This window comes from Talpa occidentalis, unplaced genomic scaffold (genome assembly GCF_014898055.3).
Source record: "Talpa occidentalis isolate TD23 unplaced genomic scaffold, MPIMG_talOcc4v2.1 talOcc4.12, whole genome shotgun sequence".
NCBI classification, from domain to species: Eukaryota; Metazoa; Chordata; class Mammalia; order Eulipotyphla; family Talpidae; genus Talpa; species Talpa occidentalis.
Genome location: NW_023601212.1, coordinates 85784769 through 85804585, shown reverse-complemented (window position 1 = coordinate 85804585; position 19817 = coordinate 85784769). Strand labels below are relative to the sequence as shown.

The window sequence follows — 19817 nt, the reverse complement described above, 5'->3', positions numbered from 1 at the left end:
GAGGAGTTCACGGTCCAGTGGGGGAGGTGACACATTGATGAGTAAATGGTGATAAACCCAACAGTAAAAAATTGTTTGGGTTGAAAGGGCAGTGTTGAGGAGGGGTGGTGATTAGCTCTGAATGGTGGCAGACCGATAGTGGACGTAGAGGAGATTGCTGAGCAAGCTAGTAGGATTGGAAGGAGTTGCACACCCAAAGCTCATAGCCTACAGAGGAAGGCTGAGTTTGTTGGAACATGGTAAAATGAGGGGAAGTTTGGAGGAATCTGGATGCTTGTGTTTCTTGAGGGTCTGTGAAATAGAATTTAGCAGAGTTGAGCCTTGTATACATTGTCCCTTCTTTGTTCATAGCAGGTGAAGTGGTCAGCATCGGGCAGTTGGCCTCATTGGCACAACGTCCAGTGCCTAGTGCAGGGGGAAGCAAACCTCTCACCTTCCAAATCCAGGGCAACAAGCTGACTTTGACTGGTGCCCAGGTGCGCCAGCTTGCTGTGGGGCAGCCCCGCCCGCTGCAAAGTAGGTAAAACCCACCCCCTGTCCTGCCTTTTTCCTCCTCTTCCTCGTCCCCTTGTTTTTGTTGCTCTTTGCAGATGTCAGCCTTTATGTTTCTTTCCTTAGCTTTTGGTGGGTGGGGCCAAAGGGAATGGTTGGGGGGGGGGCGGTGTCTGCTTATAATGACAAGGTTGAGGTCATTCTAGAGTCATCCCCTCTCTGTTCTTTCCCTTTCCTCTTGCCTTTGCCTCTGCCCTTCTCTGGCTGATAGCTGCTTCTTTCTCTCTTTCTCTCTTCCCTTAACCCAGGGAATGTGGTGCACCTGGTGTCAGCAGGGGGGCAGCACCACCTCATCAGCCAGCCTGCCCATGTGGCCCTCATCCAGGCCGTGGCCCCGACCCCTGGCCCCACCCCTGTCTCTGTGCTGCCTTCTTCGACCCCCAGCACCACCCCTGCCCCCACTGGCCTCAGCCTTCCGCTTGCTGCTAACCAGGGTGAGGCTCCTGGCCTTCCTACTTATGTAGCCCTTGCTGGCCTTGGTCCTTCCAGGCATACCTTGGGCTGCTATCTGTACAGCCTTCCCTCAGTGTTGTTTTTCCTTGCCAGTATTTCCAGTATCTGTCTGCTACCCTCTCCTGCCCCTGGACTTCTTCCATCCTGTGGGTCTCTTGTTTCTTTTCTACCTTCCCCTCAATGTAGCTTCCTCTTACAGTGCCACCAACCATGGTGAATAATACAGGCGTGGTGAAGATTGTAGTGAGACAGGCCCCTCGTGATGGACTAACTCCTGTTCCTCCGTTGGCCCCAGCGCCCCGGCCTCCAAGCTCTGGGCTTCCAGCTGTGTTGACTCCACGGCCCACATTAACCCCTGGTCGGCTGCCCACACCTACTCTGGGTACTGCCCGGGCTCCCATAGCCACGTCCACTCTGGTGAGGCCCCTTCTCAAGCTGGTGCACAGTCCTTCGCCCGAAGTCAGTGGTGAGTCCAGGTGGCTAAGGCCAGAAATTTTGCCAGGAATGGAGATAGGGGTTTCTTAGTCATAACTTTGGTTCCTTCATTATCAAAGTACTGACTCATGTGGACCCCAGAACTGGGTTGCCTGAGCCCTTTCCTAGTCCAAGATGTATTTGTTGGAACCTTAAAGGAAAATGTCAGATTCCTTGAATCTTTAATTTCATGGTGTGGGAGTAAAAGTTTTCTGGGAAATAGGTGAAGCTTGTGGGTAAGGGAAAGGGTGGGAATAGGAGTAGGAAAAGAATTCTGGGGCTAATTCATCCTCTGTCTCCACAGCTTCAGCACCCGGAGCTGCTCCTTTGACCATCTCTTCTCCTCTCCCTGGGCCAGCCTCTTCTCCACTGCCAGTTCCCAACTCCTCTCCCCTTTCTAGTTCTGTGTCCTCTACAGTTTCAGTTGGAGTGTCATCTTCACTACCCATCTCTGTCTCATCCACACTTCCTGCCCCAGTCTCAGCTCCACTCACTGTCCCCACCTCAGCCCCCTTACCTGTTTCAGCTTCAGGCCCAACTCTTTTGACCAATGTGACTCCAACACTGGCACCTGTTGTCTCAGTGGCTCCTGGATTGCCTTCTTTGGCACCAACTGGGGCTTCCCCATCAGCATCAGCCTTGACTCTAGGTGTGGCCACAACTCCATCTCTGTCCCCATCTCAGGCACCTGGTCACCCTTTGTTACTGGCTCCAGCCTCTTCACATGTTCCAGGGTTGAATTCAGCCGTGGCCCCAGCATGTTCACCCGTCCTGGTGCCAGCGTCAGCTCTGGCCAATCCTTTTCCGGCAGCACCAAATCCAGCTCCAGCTCAGGCTTCCCTTCTGGCTTCAGCACCTTCTGCATCTCAGGCTCTAGCCACATCTCTGGCTCCAATAGCAGCTCCACAGACGGCAATCCTGGCTCCTCCAGCTCCTTCTCTGGCTCCTCTTCCAGTCCTGGCTCAGTCGCCAGGTCCTGCTCCTGTCCTGGCTCCATCACAGACTCCGGTTCCAGTTCTGGCTTCATCTACTCCAGGAACTCCTTTAGCCTCAGCTTCTTCACTGGTGCCATCCTCAGCTCCTGCGTTGGGTCCAACATCAACTCAAACTATGGTACCAGCCCAGGTTCCATCAGCTCTCCCAAGCCCGGTTTCTACACAGACACTGACCTTGGCCCCAGCTTTAGCATCTACTCTTGGTGGCTCGATTCCATCTCAGACACTCTCCTTGGGAACGGGGAATCCCCAGGGGCCTTTTCCAGCTCAGACATTGTCATTGACTCCAGCATCATCCCTAGCATCAACTCCAGCCCAGACACTATCTTTGGCACCAGGACCACCACTGGGTCCCTCTCAGACACTGTCTCTGGCTCCAGCACCCCCTTTGGCTCCACCTTCTCCGATGGGCCCAGCCCCAGCTCATACACTGACTTTGGCTCCGGTATCATCTGCTTCACTCCTCGCTCCAGCTTCAGTACAAACACTGACCTTGAGCCCTGCCCCAGTTCCGGTGCCCACCTTGGGCCCAGCTGTAGCTCCAACTCTGGCACTGGCCCCAGCCTCAACACAGACCTCAGCTTCCCTGGCATCCTCCCTTGTGGTTTCGGCATCTGGCGCCTCGCCCTTGCCTGTCACCATGGTATCCCGGCTGGCTGTTCCCAAGGATGAGCCTGAGACACTGACATTGCGCTCTGGTCCCCCCAGCCCACCCTCCGCTGCTACCTCGTTCAGTGGCCCCCGGCCTAGACGCCAACCCCCACCACCACCTCGCTCCCCTTTCTATCTGGTAAGTTTTACTGCCTCAAGTTTTATTGCCTCAAGGGAGAGACAACAGGAAGTTGAGTTTCTTTTCAGTGTTGATAGAGTGGATGAAATAGTAATGTTATTATTATCTAGATTGCAAAACCTGGTTTTGCAGACTTAATACTAGAGCGTCATTGAACAGGTTTCCTCTCTTCCTTGAGCCTGTATTTGTAAATGGGAATAATCATGTTCTACCTTTGTCAGAGATAATTGAGGACCTAATGTGTTTTTGAAATTTAATGGCTAATTTATTCCAAGCCACCTTCTTACTGGCCTCTTTGGGTCTTGATTATTTTTTTGAGTTAGTGTTGGTATCTAATTGCCCCAGTGGACAGATGAAGAAATTAACCCATTAAATTATGTTGTAAAGGTTATACAACTTGTGAGAATACAGATGTGCTAAACTTCATTGCTTTGTCTTCTCCACAAGAGGAAGTCCTTGGAGATAGGAAGACTTTTCAGTCACTAAAACTATCACCATCATTAAATATTTGAATGTCTAAGGGAGAGATGACTCCAGAAAATAAAATTCCTTAAAGATTGTGAGTCTCTGACTTTCCATGGTCATCTCTAGTAGTTAGTCATCTCCATGGTGATTAAGTGGTTAATAAAAGTAACTGTTTCCTGTCCTTTATGAGCTTTCTGGTAGGCTCTGTGTGTGTGTGTGTGTGTGTGTGTGTGTGTGTGTGTGTGTGTGTAGTTTCCTATACGTTAAACTTACAACTCAGATGAAAATAAATCAGGAACTAATAAGAAAGATCTAGTTATTTTCTCCAGACCTTCTTGTCTTTTTCTCATTTTGTTATCTATCAGAGTTGCTTAATCTTTGACTCAATCCCAGTTCCTCCTCCCTCCACCCTGTCAGTGCCACTGACTTCAGCCTTGTCTTTTTCCTTATGCTGCCAGGTTGGTCTGGCTTGTTAGAAGTAGAAAGAAGAATGCCTAGATCCCTAGCTGAAGTGTGGCAACTCATGGTTTTTGCTGAAGTTTGGTTGCTCTGTAGTAAGGTAGCTGCTTCATGACACTGTTTTCTTTAGCCATTTGAGATATAAATCACATGCCATACAGTTCACTCATTTAAAGTGTACTATTACTCATTTAAAGTGACTTAGTATGTTCAGAGGGTTGTGTAACTATCACCACAGCTGGTTTTAGAACATTATCATGGCTCTTAAAGAAAGTGTCACACTCGAAGCCATTATCCTTTTTTTTTTAATGCATACAAGAACTGGGGTGTAGGCCACAGGTGCGGCAGGTGAGGGGATTCACCAGAGACAGAGTGGGAAGCAGAACAGATGGATCTGTTGAAATACACACTGCTGAGGGGAGCCATGGGCAAGACAGGAGAGGTCTGCTGTGCCATGTGGTTTAACTCCCTGGCCAGGGATCAAACTCATGCTGCAGTGGCTGGCAATAGCTTGATAGTGCTGAGACTTAACCCCTGCGCCACCAGGGGGGCCCTAAGCCATTATCCTTCATCCCTTCTCGCTCCAGCTACCATTAATCCACTTTTTGTCTATTGATTTGCCTAAGGAGTCATATATTGTCTGTTGTGACTGACTCGGTTCATTTGTGTTATAGTGTATATCAGTACTTTATTTCTTTTTATTGGGTAGCACTGCATTATGTGGATGTACTTCATATGTCTGTTCATCCATCAGTGGGGGCATTTGGATTATCTTTGTGTTTTGGCTAGTATGAAAAAATCTGTTACAAATATATATATATAGATTTATGTATTTTCATAGCTTTTCAGTTATATTGGATATATACCTAGGAATAGACTTGCTGGGTCATATGGTAACTTAATTGTTTGAGACTATGGACTTTTTTAGCACTACATTTAAAACTTTGAGAAGCTGTTTTTCAAAGTGACTATGCCATTTTACATTCCTACCAGCTCCTGTAATGGGTCCAGGTTCTTCACATCTTTGCCAAGGCCTTTTTGATTATTGCCATCTAATGGGTGTGAGGTGGTATCATTGATTGTAAGAATTCTTTGTGTATTCTGGAGACAAGTTTTTTTTTTCAGGGAAATGATTTGGAAATATTTTCTCCTTTGCTGCTACTTTTGAGAGCTGGCCTATATTGATATTCCTGCTGTTGATATGCTTTCCTTCTCATTTAGATCACCAGGAGCCAAGAGGTCAAACTAAGGTAGCATTCAAAAAAAGGAGATTTGGGACACTTTTTTTCAGGACCATCTCTTGCGGGGGTCCAATGTCCATCATCATTTATTTTGTTAACAGATATTTTTATTGCGCTCCCAATTTGTACCAGGTAATGAACCTGGAACCTGGATGAGTGTATAGTAAGCAAGGACAGATGTAGCTCATATTATATTGGGCTTTCAGGTTAGGGAGTAGAAGACATTAATTAAAGAATCATACAAATGTAAAATTGTAAGTATGATAAATAATTTGAGGAACAGTTGTATTAGCCCGTGAAACTGAAAGCAAAAGACGGGAAAGGCTTGGGGCGGATTTCTGGTCAGCCAGGACACTCCCCTTTTCTCTTTCAGGGTGATACCTATATGTCTGTTTAGCTGTTTCCTCCCTACCGTATTCTAAACTAGGCCTTGGCAGAAACCAGCCATGGATTTGATTAGCTCCTTTGAAGCTTGGCTGGTGGTTTGAGGCAGGCTTTTAATAATTGTGGGTTCATTGCAAAAAAAAAAAATAACTTGGAATTAAAAAAAAAATAAATTAAAAATTAATTTTTAATAAATTAAAAAAATAAACTAACTTGTTCTGGAATTAAGTGTTTATATAGGAAAGTTCTCATCTTTTCTTATACGCTTGTTTGATGTGTGGATCTTGATTTTCAGTGTTCATGCATTCTACTTTGGTAGCATACAAGGAAAAATCAAACTTGTGGCAAAGTTATTTGTAACAATGTGAGAGGAATAATTCGACTTGGAAAATTACTAAAAGCTGACTACTAAAAACTACTAAAAGCAGTGTATTTTTGAATCATATAGTTTCCATAGATTTATGTTTAATTATGGGAGGCAATTTTAGGTTTTTTTAATAAGGGGACTAATTATTACTTTTTCATATTTGCTGTTTTTTTTTCCCCCCTTACCCATAGGACACTCTGGAGGAAAAGCGGAAGCGGCAGCGGTCTGAACGCCTGGAACGGATTTTCCAACTTAGTGAGGCTCATGGGGCCCTGGCACCTGTGTATGGGACTGAAGTCTTGGATTTCTGTACCCTATCCCAACCTGTTGCCAGTCCCATCGGCCCTCGTTCTCCTGGCCCCAGCCACCCTACCTTTTGGACTTATACCGAGGCTGCCCGCCGGGCTGTACTGTTTCCCCAGCAACGACTAGACCAGCTGTCAGAAATCATTGAGAGGTTGGCAGGGCTAAGTGCTAATGGGAAGCGGGTCTTGGGGCCTCAGAGTGAATGTAGTGATTAGGGCTGGTGAAGGTGCTAGCTTCTGGGGCTTTTTAGAGTGCCGTCTTTTACCCTCTTTGCCTTCTTTTGCAGGTTCATCTTTGTCATGCCTCCTGTGGAGGCTCCTCCCCCTTCCCTGCATGCCTGCCACCCACCGCCTTGGCTGGCCCCACGTCAGGCAGCCTTTCAGGAGCAGTTGGCCTGTGAACTCTGGCCCCGGGCTCGTCCTTTGCACCGAATTGTGTGTAACATGCGCACCCAGTTCCCTGACTTGAGGCTCATCCAGTATGATTGCGGTGAGTACACTGGCCAGTAGTGGTCCCTTGGCCTCTTTCTCTGTAGTAGCGAGTCTGTTATATCAGTGATGCTGTATATAAATAATCTCTGTGGATTTCATTAAATAGTTTTTATTAGGTTTTGCTATAGGCAAAATGAAATTTAGGCTGTATGATGGATTTTTGGCATTCATGAATTTGATTTTGATGAAAGTTGAAAATTTGTGCTGCTAACTCACTTATTCAGTGATTATTTTGGTGATGATCTATTTTTTAATCATTTGGGATATAGTGACAAATAAGATAGCATGGTGTAGAGCTTTCAGTTTATGAAGAAAGGTAGTCTAAGACAACATAGAGTAGTTGTTGTTTTGGGAAAAGGCATGGATCCTTGTGTTGGTTAGAATGCATTTAACAGACACTAACTGGTAGTGCCTTCAATGACGACAGCATTTTTTGTTTATCTAATAAGAAATTCTGAGAATAATGGTGTATAAATGAGGTATCTTCATGGACCCAGGACCTTCTATTTTTTTCTACCTTGCCTTACCATTCTTTGATTTTTTTGTTTTTATTCTAATGCTTATTTTTTCATGGTCTTAAGATGATTGTCATAACTCCAGGGAACCCATCAATGCTCCAAGCTGGAAGCAAGGGGTTGAGACAAAACACTCCTAGGAAGTCTGTCTTTGTGGGAAAGAAAACCCTCCTAATTGACTTTGCTTCACAATTCATTGGCTGAAATTGGGCCATACGTACATTTCTTGAACAATCCCTAACAGAGAAAGATGACTAAGAGAACTGTGGCTTATTTAGACCTGTCATGATTTATCTTCTGGGGTTGGGCTGGGGCCTCCGTTGCCTGGCTTCAAGAGATCTCTGGAGGTGTCCCTGTTGGACAATAGTAATTTTTGCTACAACCATGTGCAGGTAATTCTATAGTAACATGTTTGGAGATTTTCTGATAGAGAAGTTATTTTTGTGTTTGATGGGAGGTTGAATTAGGTAACCTCATAAGATCCTGTGTTTCTGATTTGTGATTTTAAATCCCTGCTGTAAGTCATGACCATAGATTTGCTGATGTAAATTTGTTCTGTGTTTCAGCTGATGTAACTAGGTGCAAAACTTAAAGATATCTTGCTCAAACATAACAGAGGATTCCTTTTTTCTCCCTGAGGTCTTTATTACCCTACCCCTAATTACTGTCAAAGAAGTAAAATCCAAGACAGGAGCAGACTGAAGAGTATACCGTTAAGGAAAGAAAATATATAAATTTAAATATTATTGATTTCCTAGGCTAATTAAAACCCTGGCCTGAAACTTTGATTATCTTTTAACTACACCATTCCAATGCTAAATGTTTTTCCCATTCCAGCTTGTAGCTAGCTCCCTGTATACCTTCATATCTCTTTAGGAAAGTTGCAAACGTTGGCAGTGCTGTTGCGACAGCTCAAGGCAGAGGGCCACCGGGTGCTCATATTCACCCAGATGACCCGAATGCTGGATGTACTGGAGCAGTTTCTCACCTACCATGGCCATCTCTACTTGCGTCTGGATGGGTCTACTAGAGTTGAACAGAGACAGGTAACCTAGGCATCTACAGCCCTTAGAGGCTGACCACAGCTCTGTCCCCTTTTTCCAGGCCTGGGGTCCCAGGAAGGTTACAAGTAGGCTTTGAATCTTTTGGGGAGATTTGTCTTCCAACACTGTATTTGTTTTCCTTTCCCTCTAGGCCTTGATGGAACGATTCAATGCAGACAAACGCATATTCTGCTTCATCCTATCAACTCGGAGTGGGGGTGTGGGCGTGAACCTGACGGGAGCAGACACTGTTGTTTTTTATGACAGTGATTGGAATCCCACCATGGACGCTCAGGCCCAGGATCGTTGTCACCGAATCGGCCAAACCCGAGATGTTCACATTTATAGGTATTGCCTAGTCTCCCCTCACCTTGCTTCCCCTTGGCAGATGGTGTCTTATTAATGTGTTTGTTTACATATGACCTTCATCATCCCCAGGCTTATCAGTGAACGAACAGTGGAGGAGAACATCCTTAAAAAGGCAAATCAGAAGAGAATGTTGGGAGACATGGCCATTGAGGGAGGCAACTTTACCACAGCGTATTTTAAACAGGTACTAAGATTTAGCCTATGCAGGAGACAACTGCTATTTCTATAGGAGTTACATCTTATTAAAGAGGGTGCTTTGGCCTCCACAGACCTGGCTTATCAAGAAGTGGCACTTCTATTACTTCCAAGAACTATCAGCCTCATAGCTGTAGCCCTGAGAACAGCATTCTGAGGGTTCTAACACTTTTCCCTCTGTCCAATAGCAGACCATCCGAGAGCTGTTCGATATGCCTCTGGAGGAGACATCTGGGTCGTCTGCACCCTCTGCCCCAGAAGAGGAGGAGGAAGCTGTAGCCAGCAAGCAGACCCATATCCTGGAGCAGGTGAAAAAGGAGTGGGCAGTCCCTAGAGTAGAGCAAATGTTCCAATGAGTGTTCTTTCTTGATCTGTTGAGCTGGCCAATACCACCAGTGTCTAGAGTTGGGCTAGATGCAGAAGAAGTAAGAAAAAGGTTCTTCTCTGACATAGGTAGGATCACAATAGCATCGGGCAACAGAACCTCAAGGGGCAGATCAAGAGGGGAAGTCTTGGAACTGGCCATATCAGCTAGCTGGGGATTTGGTGGTAGAGAGGGAGCACTGCTGTTCCTGCTGCTTCCCAGCTTACAGTTGGCCTTTGATAGTTACAAGTTGGTTGCTTATTGGTTCACATGCTTCATATGAGACAGGATTGGAGTTCTAACTTAGACTTGCATGCTGACAATGCTTCTTAATATTTGTATTCAAGCCATCTGTTTAATCTTCTGAGCCTCACTTTTCACTTCTCTGAAATACTAATGAGAAGAAAGTAACTAAGGATTAAATGACACAATAGATATAGGAAGTGTTTAGTATATGGTGCAAAATTCTTCCTTTCTAAATATTGATGTATATCATTATTATGTGGAAAGCTTTTAAAAGGATTAGTTCCTGGACCCATCTCAAAATCTTTTAAATCATGATTTTGGGGAGTGAATTCTGAGCATTTTATATTTTTTTCAGACGTATTTAGGAACTGTAGGTAGCAGACGTATTTAGGAACTGTAGGTGTAGATTATCATGGGGATGATAATAAAGTGCCTTCCTCTCATTGCTGAGCATGCTCTAGGCTGCTTCCCTTGGTAATTTTGGTGTGAGCTCCTTGGATATTCATCTCAGGAAAAATCAGATGTTAGTCTATTGTCCATGCAAAAGATAATTGTGCATTTTTTTTATATTCAAAGTTTTCTGGGACTGCTTTTTTATTTTATTTATTTATTAAAGATTTATTTATGCATACAAGAGCTGGGGTACAGGCCAGAGGTGTGGGGGGTGAGAGGATTCACCAGAGACAGAGTGGGGAACAGAACAGGCAGATTGACCGAAGTACACTGCTGAGGAGAGCGGCGGACGAGTCAGGAGAGGTCTGCTGCACCATGTGGGTTGCTCCCGGGCCGGCCGGGGGATCGAACTCATGCTGCAGAGGCTGCAGACAGCTTCATAGGTTGTATCTTAACCCCTTGCGCCACCAGGGAGGCCCCCTGGGACTGCTTTTTTAAAATGAGCTTAAGGCTAACTGGGAAAAGGAGGTAGAGCTAGAGATCTCAAGCAGTTCTTTTGTCCCTGATGGGAGTTTTGGTCTAGTCCATTTCATCCTATGTATTGCTTTAGTAACTCAGGTTGCCCAGAGAGAGTTGAGTTCTGTTGTAAACCTGCTTTGGTGTAAACTTTTGCCAGAATGAAACCACAGAAAGTAAAGTGCTCTTGTTTTTGCCCCCCATATCCTTACAAGGCATTATGTCGAGCAGAGGATGAAGAGGATATCCGTGCTGCTACCCAGGCCAAGGCTGAACAGGTTGCTGAACTTGCAGAATTTAATGAGAATGATGGGTTTCCTGCTGGTGAGGGAGAGGAGACCAGTCGACCTGGGGCCGAAGATGAGGAGATGTCCCGGGCTGAGCAGGAAATTGCTGCCCTTGTAGAACAGGTCAGTGTTGGACTAATTCTCAACCTCACTTTCCACAACTCCTTCTGGACTCTGTGACTCTCCTATTTTCCCTAGCAATCATAATCAAAAATGATGGGCCCTGGACACCAGACCTCAGTGTTTACCACCACTCTTCCTCCCCACAGCTTACTCCCATTGAGCGGTATGCCATGAAATTCCTGGAAGCCTCACTGGAGGAGGTGAGCCGAGAGGAGCTCAAGCAGGCAGAAGTGAGTATTTCTAGGGGATGGGGCTAGAAGTGGGAAGCTGTTGCTTTCTACTTACTCCCCGCCCTACTTGCCTCCCTCCGACCACCCCATGGGCTCTGTTGTTGGTAGGAGCAAGTGGAAGCTGCCCGCAAGGACCTGGACCAAGCCAAGGAGGAGGTCTTCCGCTTACCCCAAGAGGAGGAGGAGGGGCCAGGGGCTGGGGATGAGGTTTCCTGTGGGACTGGTGGAGGCAGCCACCGACGCAGTAAGAAGGCAAAGGCCCCTGAAAGGCCAGGGACTCGCGTCAGTGAGCGTCTTCGTGGAGCCCGGGCTGAGACTCAAGGGGCAAACCACACTCCTGTCACATCCACCCATCATGCCCGCAGCACCTCCACTCCCCCTCGCTGCAGCCCTGCCAGGGAACGAGTTCCCCGGCCATCACCTAGACCTCGACCCACTCCAACTTCTGCTTCTGCTACAATCCCTGCCCCAACCCCTGTTCCAGTCCCTGCCCCGATCCCCATTTCAGCCCCCAGTCCAATGACCACACTTCCTGTCCATATCCTACCTTCTCCCCCACTTCCTCCTTCGCAGATTCCTTCCTCTTGTTCTTCTGCCTGTACCCCTCCTCCTGCTTGTACCCCTCCACCAACTCATACTCCACCTCCAACCCAAACCTCTCTCATAACTCCTCCTTCCCCTCCCCTGCTTGGTCTACCTTCTGTACCCGTCTCCCCCCCAGTCACCAACTTCCCTTTGGGACTGGGGCCTGAGGCAGAGCTGTGTGCACAAGCATTGGCATCTGCCGAATCCCTAGAGCTGGCTGATACTGCCAGTTCCGAGACTTCCCTGCATACTCTTGTGCCCCCTAAGGATCTGTTGCCCGTTGCTGTTGAGATCCTACCTATGTCAGAGAAGAACCTTTCTCTCACCTCTTCTGCACCTAGCCCAACTCTGGAGGCTGGCAGCATCCCCAACGGTCAAGAGCAGGAGGTGCCAGAGTCTGCTGAGGGGCCCATCCTCACAGTGCTGCCTGATGGGAAGGAGGCGCCCATGTGTTTGAGTGAGAGCAATGGGCTGGATCTCCCACCCTCAGCAGCATCTGATGAGCTACTTCAGGAGCCATTGGAGGCTGACAAGAAAGCAGAAGAGCTGGTGGAGGCCCAGACTCCAATCTCCAGCCCAGAGAAGCCACAGGAACTTGTTTCAGCTGAGGTTGCAGCCCCATCAACCTCATCCTCAGCCACCTCCTCGCCTGAAGGCCCTTCACTTGCCCGGCCCCCTCGGCGTCGCACAAGTGCTGATGTAGAAATTAGGGGTCAGGGGGCTGGCCGGCCAGGGCAGCCTCCAGGCCCCAAAGTGCTTCGCAAGCTGCCAGGACGACTAGTAACTGTGGTAGAGGAAAAGGAACTGGTGAGGCGACGGCGACAGCAGCGGGCAACTGCCAGCACCCTAGTGCCTGGGGTCTCTGAGACTGGTGCCAGCCCAGGAAGTCCATCTACTCGCAGCATGTCAGGGCCAGAATCCTCACCTCCCACCAGTGGGCCCTGTGAAGCTGCTCCTTCATCCACACTGCCCACCCCAACCCAGCAGCCCTTCATAGCTCGCCGTCGCATTGAGCTGGGGGTGACTGGTGGGGGCAGTCCAGAGAATGGAGAAGGGGCATTGCTTGCCATCACACCTCCTGCTGTGAAACGTCGGAGGGGGAGGCCCCCCAAGAAGAACAGGTCTCCAGCAGATGCTGGGCGAGGGGTAGATGAAGCACCTTCATCCACCTCTAAGGGAAAAACCAACGGGGCTGACCAGGTCCCTGGGGCTGAGACCCTTATTGTTGCGGAGCCTGTTCTAGGACCCCAGCTTATTCCTGGTCCCCAGCCTCTTGGACCCCAGCCAATTCATAGACCCGAGTCCATCATCCTATCACCTGTGGAGAAAAGAAGGCGTGGGCGGCCCCCTAAGGCACGAGATTTGCCCACTCCTGGGACCATTTCATCTCCAGGGGACGGCAACTTAGAGAGCCGGACACAGCCACTCCCGCTGCCACCACTCTTAGCCTGTCCCACTGCTACTGTCGCCAACACTGTCACAACTCTCACCATTTCATCATCCCCACCCAAGCGGAAGCGGGGCCGACCTCCCAAGAATCCACCATCACCTCGGCCTAGCCAGCTTCCTGTCTTGGACCGTGACAGCTCTTCTGTCCTTGAGAGCTGTGGATTGGGGAGGCGACGGCAAGCCCAGGGCCAGGGGGAGAGTGAGGGTAGTTCCTCTGATGAGGATGGAAGCCGCCCCCTCACCCGCCTGGCCCGCCTGCGCCTTGAAGCAGAGGGGATTCGGGGACGAAAGAGTGAAGGGTCCATGGTGGTGGCTGTAATTCAGGATGACTTGGATTTAGCAGATAGTGGGCCAGGTGGGTTAGAATTGACACCTCCTGTGATCTCAATAGCTCCAAAACTGCGTTCCACCCGGCTGCGTCCAGGGTCTCTAGTCCCCCCGCTAGAGACTGAGAAGGTGCCTCGAAAACGGGCAGGGGCCCCTGCTGGTGGTGGACCTGGGCTAACAAAGCGGGGTCGTCTACAGCCCCCCAGTCCCTTGGGGCCTGAGGGTTCAGTAGAGGAGTCTGAGGCTGAAGCCTCGGGTGAGGAGGAGGAAGGTGATGGGACCCCACGCAGGAGGCCTGGCTCCCGCCGGCTCAGTGGGGCCACCAACCAAGGGGACCAGCGCATTCTGCGTAGCAGTGCCCCTCCCCACCTGGCTGGCCCTACCATTAGTCACAGAGGCCGTAAGGCCAAGACGTGAATGGGCTGCCCCTCTACCTAGGCTTTCCACCATGGTCCCTCTCCCTCCACAACCAGGCCTGACTCTGTTAACCACTACTTGAAGTCTTGAGGGGGAAAGCCTCCAGGGAGACATAAGGGCCTTCTCCCTTCTTTCCACCAAAGTAGGGGGTAGGCAACTGGTTGTCATGGAAATGGGGCTCTTCACACATCCCCTTCCCTTCCACCCCACATGGCTGGGCAGTGTTAAGGGTGGCAAGATAGTCTCTGTCCCCACCCCCTTGTACTTGATTCCCCAGCTATCTTTCACAGCCCCCCACCCTTAGGGGAAGGGGGAGGGGCTTCTCTCTACAATGAGTTTTTTTTTCCTTTTTTTTTTTTTTTTTAAAGAAGAAAAAAATAATAAACTTAGTTTCTGTATGAGCATCCGCGTAAGGAGGCTTCTATTTTTCTGGTCTGGTGGAGGGTTGGGTGGGAACTTGGGCAGCACTTTTTTCCCCCCTCTCACTCTTTCCAAAACCCTAGGATCTCGACTTTAATCCAGAACTCTATATCTCAGACAGAAATTTGTACCCAAGAAGGGGGAAGATTGGCAAATCTGAACTGGGAGTGTGAATTTCCCGAAAGTTTAAATCCCTCAGCACCTCATACTTTACTTTCCTATTCTTACTTTCTGATCTTTCCCTCCAAGTGCTCTCTGGTGCCTCAGATTTTTCTCTTTTATCCCTCTTGTTCAGGTGCTTTTACTTTTACAGAAGGTAGGCATCCTACCTCTAGTTACTCCTCACTCCCACCCCTTGCCTTTCTCATCTAGCCAAACTGGTTTGTGTCAGCCACGCCCCCTTCTGAGCTTGTAGTCTCTTAAGGTGGTGACTGGCCACACCCAATCCCACCCCTGGGCTTGGCTTGGAGCCCTGAGTCAGCTCCATCTCCACCCAAGCCAAATCAAACCTGAGCCAGGAGCGGAAACTCACAGTCCCTCAAGGCCTATAGCCAGGTAAGAATCCCTTTTCTTTTTCATATTTTCTCTGAGCTGAACTCTCTGGACACATTCTCTCTGTGATCTCTCTGTGATGACACACTGTTTACCTCATGAGTTCTTTCCACATAGTCAATCTAGCAGCTTTGTGGCACATACTCTGCTTATCTTGCTTTTTTCACCCTTTCTATCCTTCGTTGTGTTGAGAAAGCTGCATACGGACCGATTTTGTCTAGGATGTAGGGATGTAGGAGAATTGTTGGATATGAGGGTAGGAACAGGTGGTTAGATACTGGAACTCAGAACTTGAGATGGGACATGATTAACTAGGAGACCATTATGCAGGTTTCTGTGAGTAATGAGGTCATGCAGACTTAATCTGTGTTATGTGGCCTGGGTTAAAAGGAGGAGGCAGGGGTGAGCATAGCAAAGGACACTCCCAAATTGGGAAGAGAAGGGCTTTCTGAGGTTCAGTTTTCTCAGCTACAAACAAGAAAGCTTGAGATGGGTGCTTTTCCCTTGTCCCCCATCTCCAGTGCTGTGTTTTCACATGGTAGAGCTGATTTGCTTGAAGTGGTTACAAGGTCCCAGGTGCCCATCTGATCCTTTAGTAATCATAGCCTGTGGGACATTTTAGGACCCTTTGAGATATAGTTTAAAATCACTGATTTGGATAGTCTCATTCCTAGCAGCTTCTGAGATTTTGTTTTTTCTCCTGCTCAGTATGCACCTGTTATTTTGCTTCTCCTCACTTAAGTAATGCAGATAATGCTATGTTCACATTGGCTTGCTTTTAAAGACTTGGAATCTTAGGCTGAGAAATAAGGGTTCTAATCACACATTACCTTCTTGGTCTGTGAGTCACTAGAGGTATTCCCTGGTAAGGCAGCATTCCAGAGAGTTGAGCTAAGTCACAAGGACTTCATCAGAAAAGGGGTGGAGTCTGAGCAAGCCAGATGAGGAGCTCAATTGAGTTTACAGATACCTTGACCATATCGCCCACAGGTGATGGAGGACGAGGAGAAGGCAGTGGAGAGCTTGGTGTGCAACACGGAAGCTGCTCATTCTCCATCCCCCATCCGTTGCTGCTGGCTCCGCCTCCGCTACTTGGCAGCTACTAGCATTATCTGTGGCTGCTCTTGCCTGGGAGTTGTGGCCCTTGTTTTTGCCATCAAGGTGAGGAATGCAATTCCTTATGGGAGTTGGGGGTGGAAGGGTGGGAACAGTAAAGCAATGGTTTCCTATTTCTGAACAATCCACATCAGTTACTAAGTACTTATCAGAGTTTGGCTTTGGGCCTGGACATAAGAATAAGACCTGTTTCCTGCTATCAGAAGGCCCACAGTCTAAGAAAAGAGACAGCTGTGAAAATGGATAAGGAATGCAGCACATCAGTACTATGATGAGGAAGCACAGGGTATTCTGGGAGCCAGGGATGATGCATGTGATTATGTATAGTGAAGTAGATGACAGGAAAGTCATCCGTAGGGGATGTGATAGGAAAGTAACCTTAAAGGATGAGTGAATAAGGTTGAAAGGACATTCCAGGTAAAGTGAGCAATATATATAAAGCCCTAGACTATTTATTTGGCATGCTGGACCAATGAGAAGTGAGAGGTTAAGCCGCAGTGCTCAGATACCCAAGAGCTGTGCTGAAGAGTTTCAACTTGATCTTGAAAGTACTGGGAAGCCATTGAAGGGTTTTTGCAGAGAAAAGTGACATGGTCAGATTTGTATTTCAGCAAATTCACTCCCAAGGCCTACATAGAGGTTGAGTTGGAAGGGGCAACACTGGAGGCAACCAAGCAGTGATTAACCTATGGGGTGTTTGAAAGGACTTTGCCATTTCAAAACAGCTAATAGAACCTGCACATATGTGTAAAGACATATAAGGCCACACAGGTTAGCTTAAACATCACGCTTGAGTTTTCTCAACCCTAATTGTATTTTAATACTTAGAAACTATTTCTATCATAACAATTTCTGGGTTTAATTAGGGCAAAATGATCAAAAAATTCTTAATAATGAAAAAGATAAAGCCCAGTGGGCTTATGAGGATGGAATGTCACTTGGTTGGACATGAATTAAATATCCCAAGATACTCTTTCTTGCCAACAATTCCAGATTCTGAATGGATCTGGTCTGAGTAGAAAAGGAGAGGAGGATAAAAGATGTGAAAAGTACTCTTGTGAGTACCTCTGTGCTTGTGAGTACCACCTGCACTCTTGTGAGGTAACAATAGCTACTTTGAACAGTAGGCAAGGTAGAGTGGGTTCCTTACTTTTCAGATAAGGCATGAGAGAGAGATCAGAGAGGGAGTTAGAGGATTTGGGTATGAAGTTTTGAGCCATGACAGGGAAGGAGGAGTGGAGTGAGGCAAAGGCACTTTGGGGCAGAAGCAGGGGGAAAACCTAACCAAAAACTTGCCCCCACAGGCAGAAGAGCGGCATAAGAGAGGCCAGTTGGAGGAGGCAGTGCACTGGGGGGCCCGGGCCCGGAGGTTCATCCTGGCCAGCTTTGCTGTCTGGCTTGCTGTTCTTATTCTGGGCCCCTTGCTGCTGTGGCTGCTCTCCTACGCCATCGCCCAGGCTGAATGACCCTGGGTGGCCTCTGCTGAGTCAGTCGAGACCTCCTGGATCCTGCAGTGCGGTATTGCTAGGGACTGGTGCTAGCAATGGTCCTTCCTGGCCAGGAGAATGGTGCCTCTCAAAGGGTTTTGGAAGAACTTTTAGTTTTTATAAAAGGAAGGAAGCAGCTGAGACATAGGAATAAGACCCGATGATGGGGGAGGTCAGCCTAGCCTACTCTGTACTTCCAGTGCCCACCACCCCTATTGCCCCCAACCTCATCCTATGGGTCTTTACCCAGAGAGGCGGGGTTGGACACCAGACCTGATTTTATTAGAAAAAATTTGTTTCATAATAAAAACTTTTTTATTAGTGAAATGCTCCTGTTTAATTGTTCATCCCATGCTTTGCCCTGGGTCTTTGGTGAGAGCCAGATAGGACATCTAATTAAGAGGAGAGGATTGTTCTTTTTGCTTTGGAAAGACCCCAGCTTCTTCCTTCCACATCAACAGAGACCCTGAAGCAGAGAGGAAGAGTAGTAGCAGCTGCTACTTAGTATTTACTATATCCCAGTTGTGTTCTAAGCACTTTATATTTCCTAACTTCTTCAGTCCTCAAAACCCCTCACTAATGGGTACCACTGTTCTCATTTTATTGTTGAGGAAACAGACACAGATTACCCAAAGTCACATAGGTAGTAAGGGACAGACCTGGGATTGGACCCAGACATTATGGTTCCATAGCAGAGAGAGGAGTGAAAGAATTGGATAACAAACTGCCATCCTGTGTATGAAGCTCTATGGTTATAATGAATTTTGATCTTTTATCTTGGCCCTCATGGTACTATTTTAAACATTCTAAAACTGTGAAGTGTATCTCAAATACAGGAAAATATTCAGAATATACAGCTCAGTAGATGAACACAAACATCTGAAAAACCACTATTCGGTCAAGAAATTGAACATTGCCAACATCGCAAAACCTCCTTTTATACCATACCCTGTCTCCATTCCTTCCTACGGGAAACTACATTTTGATTTCTGACAATGTAGTTTAGCTTTGCCTGCATGTGAACATTGTATAAATGAAATTGTGTTCTTTTTGTCTGTTTTTTTTAATTTACCATGTGAGATTAATCAGTATTTGGTGTAGCTGTAGTTTTTATTACTGTATAGTATCCCATTATATGAATATATTACAATTTACCCATTTTCTGTTGGTGGACTTTGGAATGTTTTCAGTTCGGGGATATTATGAATCATGCTGCTGTGGACATTCTTATAAGTGTCTCTTGGCGTACGTGTGCTCTAAGAATGGAATTTTTTGTTACTTCACTATAACTCAGAGACAAACAGAAAATCCAAAGGAATTAGAGCTGTTGCACACTGAAGAGAGAGGGAGAGGTGCACACTGGTTTTCTTCAGTGCGCCAAAGTATCCCAAGGGGGAAAGTGAAGAGAATCCATTGTTGTCCCAGAGGCTGGAATAACATTGAATAGAAGCCACATACAGGGCAGTGATTCTTAGATTTGACTTCACATTGGAACCACCTGAGAGGCTTAAAAAAAAACTTATGTCTCTGCTTTACCCCTTAGAGATTTAATTGATGTCAAGTGCTGCCTAGGCATCAAGATAATGCATGTTGGAGAGGATTTTTACAGAATCTTTAGTATATGTGCTGCCGAAGCGAGCACTTACAGAATCTTTAAAAGTTAATATTTGAATAATCAGCAGTATCATTTTATTAGATGAGAATATCCCATTTCCCCAAACTGATTGAATGAGATCGTTATTTTTTAAAGATTATGAAATAATTTTTTAAAAAAGATTGATTTATGCATACAAGAACTGGGGTACAGGCCAGCGGTGTGGGGGGTGAGAGTCTTCACCAGAGACAGAGTGGGAAACAGACAGACTGAAATACACTGCTGCTGGGCAGTGGAGGAGAGGTCTGTTTCACCATGTGGGTTGCTCCCTGGCTGGCCAGGGATCGAACTCATGCTGCAGAGGCTGCGGATTGCTTCGTGGTGCAGTGCTTAACCCTTTGCACCACCAGGGAAGCCAGATTATGAAATAATTTTAAACCCACAGAACAGTAAAATACTTTATTCCTGTTCTTGTATGCATAAATAAACGCATACTTTACTGAACTTGTCTATTCCTTGACTAGATTTATAATTTTTAATATTTCATTACTTTTATGTCTTTCTAAATACACACATTACTGATAGGTTTGAGGTATGTTGTAAAGAAGGCTC

The 19817-nt window shown here is 47.1% G+C and overlaps 2 protein-coding genes across 7 annotated transcripts in view; both read left to right on the top strand.

Moving 5' to 3' along the window:
* Positions 1–14440, top strand: part of SRCAP (Snf2 related CREBBP activator protein) — a 33815-nt gene extending 19375 nt beyond the window's left edge. For 3 of the 4 annotated variants that reach the window (XM_054693731.1, XM_054693729.1, XM_054693732.1), the window contains exons 22-34: positions 352–516; positions 801–986; positions 1205–1471; positions 1784–3264; positions 6372–6637; positions 6773–6975; positions 8369–8538; positions 8687–8883; positions 8974–9088; positions 9288–9407; positions 10834–11028; positions 11175–11258; positions 11367–14440. In XM_054693731.1, coding sequence (XP_054549706.1) covers positions 352–516; positions 801–986; positions 1205–1471; positions 1784–3264; positions 6372–6637; positions 6773–6975; positions 8369–8538; positions 8687–8883; positions 8974–9088; positions 9288–9407; positions 10834–11028; positions 11175–11258; positions 11367–14036 — 6119 coding nt within the window. In that variant the 3' untranslated portion in view covers positions 14037–14440. The remainder of the gene's footprint in view (positions 1–351; positions 517–800; positions 987–1204; positions 1472–1783; positions 3265–6371; positions 6638–6772; positions 6976–8368; positions 8539–8686; positions 8884–8973; positions 9089–9287; positions 9408–10833; positions 11029–11174; positions 11259–11366) is intronic. The other variant, XM_054693733.1, reaches the window with a different exon arrangement.
* A 42-nt stretch (positions 14441–14482) lies between these two features.
* On the top strand, positions 14483–19344 carry TMEM265 (transmembrane protein 265). Of its 3 annotated transcripts, none has more exons than XM_037507224.2 (3): positions 14483–15011; positions 15999–16169; positions 17429–19344. In XM_037507224.2, exons 2-3 carry the CDS (start codon positions 16002–16004, stop codon positions 17588–17590), a joined length of 330 nt encoding a protein of 109 aa, XP_037363121.1. In that variant the 5' UTR covers positions 14483–15011; positions 15999–16001; the 3' UTR covers positions 17591–19344. The 3 variants fall into 3 exon arrangements, with proteins under 3 accessions (XP_037363121.1, XP_054549714.1, XP_037363122.1); XM_054693739.1 differs by having other exon boundaries at positions 14483–15264; XM_037507225.2 differs by having other exon boundaries at positions 14483–16169.
* The last annotated feature ends 473 nt before the right edge of the window (positions 19345–19817 follow it).

Excerpts from the sequence above, each read along its gene's own strand:
- TMEM265 (XM_054693739.1), top strand. The coding sequence starts at position 15,088 with ATGACACACTGTTTACCTCATGAGTTCTTTCCACATAGTCAATCTAGC. Across the intron at positions 15,265-15,998 it reads GAGAATTGTTGGATATGAGG|GTGATGGAGGACGAGGAGAA; the intron begins GTAGGAACAGGT and ends TATCGCCCACAG. Across the intron at positions 16,170-17,428 it reads CCCTTGTTTTTGCCATCAAG|GCAGAAGAGCGGCATAAGAG; the intron begins GTGAGGAATGCA and ends TTGCCCCCACAG.